The sequence below is a fragment of the Copadichromis virginalis genome, unplaced genomic scaffold, assembly GCF_057382275.1.
Source record: "Copadichromis virginalis isolate Kocher_CV1m ecotype Utaka unplaced genomic scaffold, C_Virginalis_male_GT1.1 unmapped_scaffold_1, whole genome shotgun sequence".
In the NCBI taxonomy this organism is placed as follows: domain Eukaryota; kingdom Metazoa; phylum Chordata; class Actinopteri; order Cichliformes; family Cichlidae; genus Copadichromis; species Copadichromis virginalis.
Window position 1 is genome coordinate 4,096,430 of NW_028188589.1, and position 6,000 is coordinate 4,102,429.

At 41.0% G+C, this 6,000-nt stretch overlaps 1 protein-coding gene across 2 annotated transcripts in view; it reads right to left on the reverse strand.

The window, feature by feature from the left end:
* Positions 1-5,787, reverse strand: part of LOC146679592 (protein NLRC3-like) — a 48,997-nt gene extending 43,210 nt beyond the window's left edge. The window contains exons 1-3 of one of the 2 annotated variants that reach the window (XM_085450219.1): positions 5,556-5,787; positions 5,273-5,314; positions 767-2,559 (exon numbers count right to left, since the gene is read on the reverse strand). In XM_085450219.1, coding sequence (XP_085306345.1) covers positions 767-2,559; positions 5,273-5,314; positions 5,556-5,787 — 2,067 coding nt within the window. Of the gene's footprint in view, positions 1-766; positions 2,560-5,272; positions 5,315-5,555 lie in introns of those variants that run through there. The other variant, XM_085450218.1, reaches the window with a different exon arrangement.
* Positions 5,788-6,000: the final 213 nt, after the last annotated feature.

The following is a 6,000-nucleotide window of genomic DNA, read 5'->3' on the forward strand; positions in this document are numbered from 1 at the left end:
AATCCATGATCATGCAAGCTTCATCTCAGAATCCAAAGACATGCAATTAATGAGGTTAGAAAAATCGATAGATCTCAAAAGGGAATTTTTTGTGTTGAACCAGAAAAGTTTTCATGGAAATCATTTCTGCAAAAGTAGATATAGTGATTAGTCATGTCCTTACATAAAAGTCCTCCACAAAGCAGTGAGAAGAAGTCAAAGATCTCATGCCTCTTTCTCCACAGTGTAAATGTCAGGGTCCCCTGACATTTGCTTACTAGCAATTGCATTCTGTCACATTTTTAAAGGTTCTGAGACTGTGTAAATTCAAACACTAAGAGCACGACATACAAGAGAGTGACGAAAATGCATAACGAAGATATGGCAAGAGGAAGAAACACGAGAAATATGATTGAATCTGCAAGCAGCTGCAGAACTGTACTAGTGAGGCTGAAATGAACTCATGCAGAGCAATAAGCTCACAGGACATGTCACATGTCACAGATTTTTATTTTCATTGTTTTTGTATTTACTTTGAAAGGAGTTGATGGTGGACCTCTGGGTACATCACAGGATGATTCTAGATGGTTCTTTGATAAAAGGTGACACCCAGAAATGTTTAATACACTCTGACATTTACTGCTGCTATTAAACACTAAATGTGATATACTTTAGTTAGTGCTGATAATCATTTTGTTATTATTTGAAGTTTTATATTATTATATTAAAATGTAAAAAGGTTTTACATTTTAATCTTTTATAAATAAAAGACTGATCACACATTTACTTACACAGCTTTGTTGGAGGCTTTGACCACTGGTAGCAGCCTCAGAAGAGCCTCCTCTGAAGCAAAATATTTCTTCAGGTCAAACACATCCAGATCTTCTTCTGATGACAGTAAGATGAAAACCAGAGCTGACCACTGAACAGCAGACAGTGAGGAGAATAGTCCTGACCTCAGTGACCGTTGGATCTCCTCCACTAGAGAACGATCATTCAGTTCATTCAGACAGTGGAACAGATTGATGTTTTTCTCTGCAGACAAATTCTCACTGAGCTTCTCCTTGATGTACTGAACGGTCTCCTGATTTGACTGTGAGCTACTTCCTGTCTGCGTCAGCAGACCTCGTAGGAGAGTCTGATTGGTCTGCAGTGAAAGACCCAGGAGGAAGCGGAGGAACAAGTCCAGGTGTCCATTTGGACTCTGTAAGGCCTTGTTCACAGCACTCTGGTAGAAGTGTTTCTCTGCAGATTCTCTTGTTTCAGACTTCTTGGAGGTTGTTTGTTGTTGTTCCAGCAGATTGAGTCCAGAGTTGATGAAGGTCAGATGGACATGAAGAGCAGCCAGAAACTCCTGAACACTCAGATGGATGAAGCAGAACACCTTGTCCTGGTACAGTCCTCTCTCCTCTTTAAAGATCTGTGTGAACACTCCTGAGTACACTGAGGCTGCTCTGATATCGATGCCACACTCTGTCAGGTCTGATTCATAGAAGATCAGGTTTCCTTTCTGCAGCTGATCAAAAGCCAGTTTTCCCAGAGACTCCATCATCTTCCTGCTCTCTGGACTCCAGTGTGGATCTGTCTCAGCTCCTCCATCATACTTGACCTTCTTCACTTTGGCCTGAACCACCAGGAAGTGGATGTACATCTCAGTCAGGGTCTGGGGCAGCTGTCCTCCCTCTCTGGTTTCCAGCACATCCTCCAGAACTGTAGCAGTGATCCAGCAGAAGACTGGGATGTGGCACATGATGTGGAGGCTTCGTGATGTCTTGATGTGGGAGATGATCCTACTGGCCTGCTCCTCATCTCTGAATCTCTTCCTGAAGTACTCCTCCTTCTGTGGGTCAGTAAACCCTCTTATCTCTGTTACCTTGGCAACACATTGTGGAGGGATCTGATTGGCTGCTGCAGGTCGTGTCGTTATCCAGAGATGAGAGAATGGAAGCAGTTTCCTCCTGATGAGGTTTATCAGCAGCACATCCACTGAGGTGGACTTTCTAGGGTCAGTTAGGATTGTAGTTTTGTGGAAGTCCAGAGGAAGTCGATACTCATCCAGACCATCAAAGATGAACACAACCTGGAAGTCTTCAAAGCTGCAGATTCCTGCTTCTTTGGTTTCAGTAAAGAAGTGATGAACAAGTCCCACCAAGCTGAACTTTTCCTCTTTCAGCACATTCAGCTCTCTGAAAGTGAATGGAAATATGAACTGGATGTGCTGGTTGGCTTTGTCTTCAGCCCAGTCCAGGCTGTATTTCTGTGTTAAGACTGTTTTCCCAATGCCAGCCACTCCCTTTGTCAGCACTGTTCTGATTGGTTTATTTCCTCCAGGTGAGGCTTTAAAGATGTCTTCTTGTCTGATTCTTGTTTCTGGTCTGTGTGGTTTCCTGGATGCTGTTTCAATCTGTCTGACCTCATGTTCATCGTTGACCTCTGCAGTCCCTCCCTCTGTGATGTAGAGCTCTGTGTAGATCTGATTCAGAAGGGTTGGGTTTCCTGCTTTAGCGATGCCCTCAAACACACACTGGAACTTCTCTTTCATGTTATACTTGAGTTTAAGCTGACATTGTTGAAGAGCATCTGAATTTAAAAGAGGAGATTAGATGATTAGTCTATTGCGGTTTTTGTGGTGCGAAGATCTATATGTATTCACTTGTTTGCCTCTTGATGACTTTTCTAATACCTCACCACCTCCGATTTCCATAAAAAAGCTTGTCACAAAGCCTGGACAGGTTTGAAATTTTAGATATATCAAATACTTTCAAAAATGATTTTCTGAAAAGCCCTATTAGAGCACTTTAATCTCACACTGCAGGCCTGCTTGTTGTTACTAGAGTATTTAAAAGTAGAATGGCAGGCCAAAAATGACCCCAGGGGTTGCTTTTCTTCAAAATCTTTAAAATGCAAAGTTGTAATATATTCATATTCCAGGTATTCCCCATAAAATGTGTTTGTAACATGAGGCCATTTGCATTTTATTTATTTTTTCATTAATTTTAAGAAAATGCAGTTTTTGTATCACTACCCCACTCTTCCATAAGTGGGGTCATAAATGACCCCAAGCAGTTGCTGTGGAATCTTCCATGAAACTTTCATTCTTAGCAACTCTGACTGACCCACTTATACTTCTGATGGATCAAGAATTAATTTTTACACAGTAACATACACGATTTATAGTCAGGGCTGCACATAAGTGGTCTGCAGATGTGCATTCGGTGTCAAAATAAAAGTATTCCCGGAAATTCAGAGAATACACCCTTCTTTTGTGGTGGAGGAACACCAAAGTAATTGCTTACGGAGCTTGCTTCTTCGACATCTTTAAGAGTTCTGAACAAATGTCTGTCCTCCTCCAGAACATCTAATGTACGCAAACGAGCGTTCCAACTTCTTATCTAGTATGCGTCTTTTATTTTGACAGCAAATGCGCACCTGCGGACCATTTATGTGCAGCCCTGTTTATAGTTTTCTGTGCATTTCAAACATTGTCCTTTCTGATGGTTTTTTTAAAAAAATATTTAAAGTAACATGGCTGCTATGAGGCCAGCTAGGATCCCTGTGGACCTTGCCCTACAAATTATCCAGGACGGATGGGATGAAGAGCCCATTGGAGGCACTGACTCAGTATCTGACATCTAAGATATTAAGATATAGAGGACCCAGACTATTGTCTCCCCACTGAACAAGGCCAGTCAGATACAGAGGAGTCCTCTGATGAGTCCTCTGAAGAGGAAATGGATACTGAATCTAACAGAATGAGCCCCTCTTACTGCTCTAGCCACAATATTCTGAATTAGTCGGCCAGGGCTTGCACCTGGGTTTAGTACTGTCTCCCCAATAGATGGATGGAAGATGTTCATGTCTGACAATATAATAGAAGAGGTGCTGACATGCACAAACATGGAGGCACGAAGAGTAGCCACAGACAGGGGAAAAGAGTGGAAAAATGTAATCAAACTTAAGCTCCTGGCCTTTATTTGATTGACCATTCTTGCAGGAAGTGAGAAGAACTGGGATGTACCAGTCGGTGTGTTTTTTGGGAGTCCTCTGCATAACCCACTATAAGGCCACTATGTCAATTCAAAGATTTAAAGATATTCGCCGTTTCTTGCACTTTGAGGACAAGAGGACCAGAGCCTACCGACTGAAAACAAACCACATGGCAGCTTTCTGCTACATATGGGGCCTGTTCCTGGTCAACTGCAGGCAGAAATTCATCCTCAGTGTTACAGTGGATGAACAACTTGTGCCTTTCAGAGGGAAGACCCAGCTTCTGCAGTATAGGCCGAGCGAGCATACAAAAGTGATACAAAAACTGCGATTTCTTAAAATTAATGAAAAAATAAATAAAAATGCAAAGGGCCTCATGTCACAAACATGTTTTATGAGGAACAACTCAAATATGAAAACATTACAACTCTTTGTTTTAAAGATTTTGAAGAATAACAACCAAGTTTGTAGCAAAATGAATTGTTTCTATTTGGGGTCATTTTTGACCCCACTCGTGGAAGAGTGTGGGTACTGGTAGGTTGTGCATCCAAGGGTTAAAGCATGACTATTTCTGATTCCAAACATGTTAGGTGGTTTTCTAGTTTGTTTTTTAGGATCTGCTATGAACCATCCTTACATCTCATGTAAAGCTCTGTTGTCTTCTGTTTTAACTAGATGTGCTTCCAAAGCCTAAATATCAGGCTGTTATAGCCAGTGAACTGAAGTTAGATAATATTAAAATGATCAGCCATTCACGCATTAGAGCTCTGACCGCTGCGCTATGCTGAGGCAACAGAGATATCATATGAAAAAGCGTTCACATTGGTCAGCTCAGGTATGTGTTTCTGCCGTGTTACAGGAAAAATGATTCTATGTTTCTTTACCTTCTTTTAAATGTACAAAGATGCCTTTTGTCTGCCCTTTGCCTATGGTTAGATTAGTTTAGAATTATCCTTTAGACTTTCCCAGCAAAGACATCTTGTTTCTGGGACATATTGTTTTAGATTGTTTTATCTTCCCTAGCTCTCTGCTGACGAGACTAGTACCATATATGGAGTTGTTTTATTTTATCTGTTTATTATTTGTTATCCTGTTCTCACTGTCTCTGTGCTCTGTGCCTATAAAAATTACCAAGCCACTGTGCATGGTGTGAGTTGTTCTCTAGCAGCTCACCCGTGTACACGTTTGATAAAGAAAGTAACTTTGTCTCATTGTGTCTTTATTTCTCCTGGGTCTTTTGCAGAGTTTTCCCCCAACATGCCGTATCTATCTCTCTTCAGACAAACTGATGACGACTGATTCCTACCTTCTGATGTAATCGATGAAGCTTTCTTGACTGAGGGACTTCCTGTTGGAGTAAAATGTGACTTGAATCATGAACTGGTCTTTTTAAAACTGAAAACGTGCATGATTTCAAAATAATGTAAATATAATATTTGTATTCAAACATACTTTGAGGAGTAAAAACACTGAATTAAAAGGTAAGCCCATAACATCCTCAGTTTACATACATTTCATAATATAAATTTTGACAATTTTGTGTCTGCATATTGCTCTGAGTGTTTAATGTCTGTTTTTCTCTGACTGACCTTCATTCATCCTCTCTATAATCGACCTCGCCACCTCCATAACTCGGTCTGAATATGCCTGCACCATCAGATCTACTGTTTTTAGTCTGTCTGCATTCTCCAGCTGGGACTTGTAGATTGTGGGTAAATCACCTCCAGGTTCATACTGCAGGTAAAAGTGGAAATGCTTCACCTCCTCGTCTCCCAAGTTCTTCAACATTTCCAGCAGCTGCACTGGTAAGGCCTTCTCCATCCCTGATCTGTAAAACATGAGAGCACATGAATCATAGACAGTCCTACATCTCCTATTTACTTGTGTAGGGCATTGCACAACAGATTGCAACTTACATGTTTTAATCTGGACTAAGGTTTTTTGGGGGGGGTTTGTACTGTAATGGGAATACTATTACATGTCAAAGGAATCAGTAATAATTGTCATAGGTGTCCTGGAAATGAGGACCTAAAT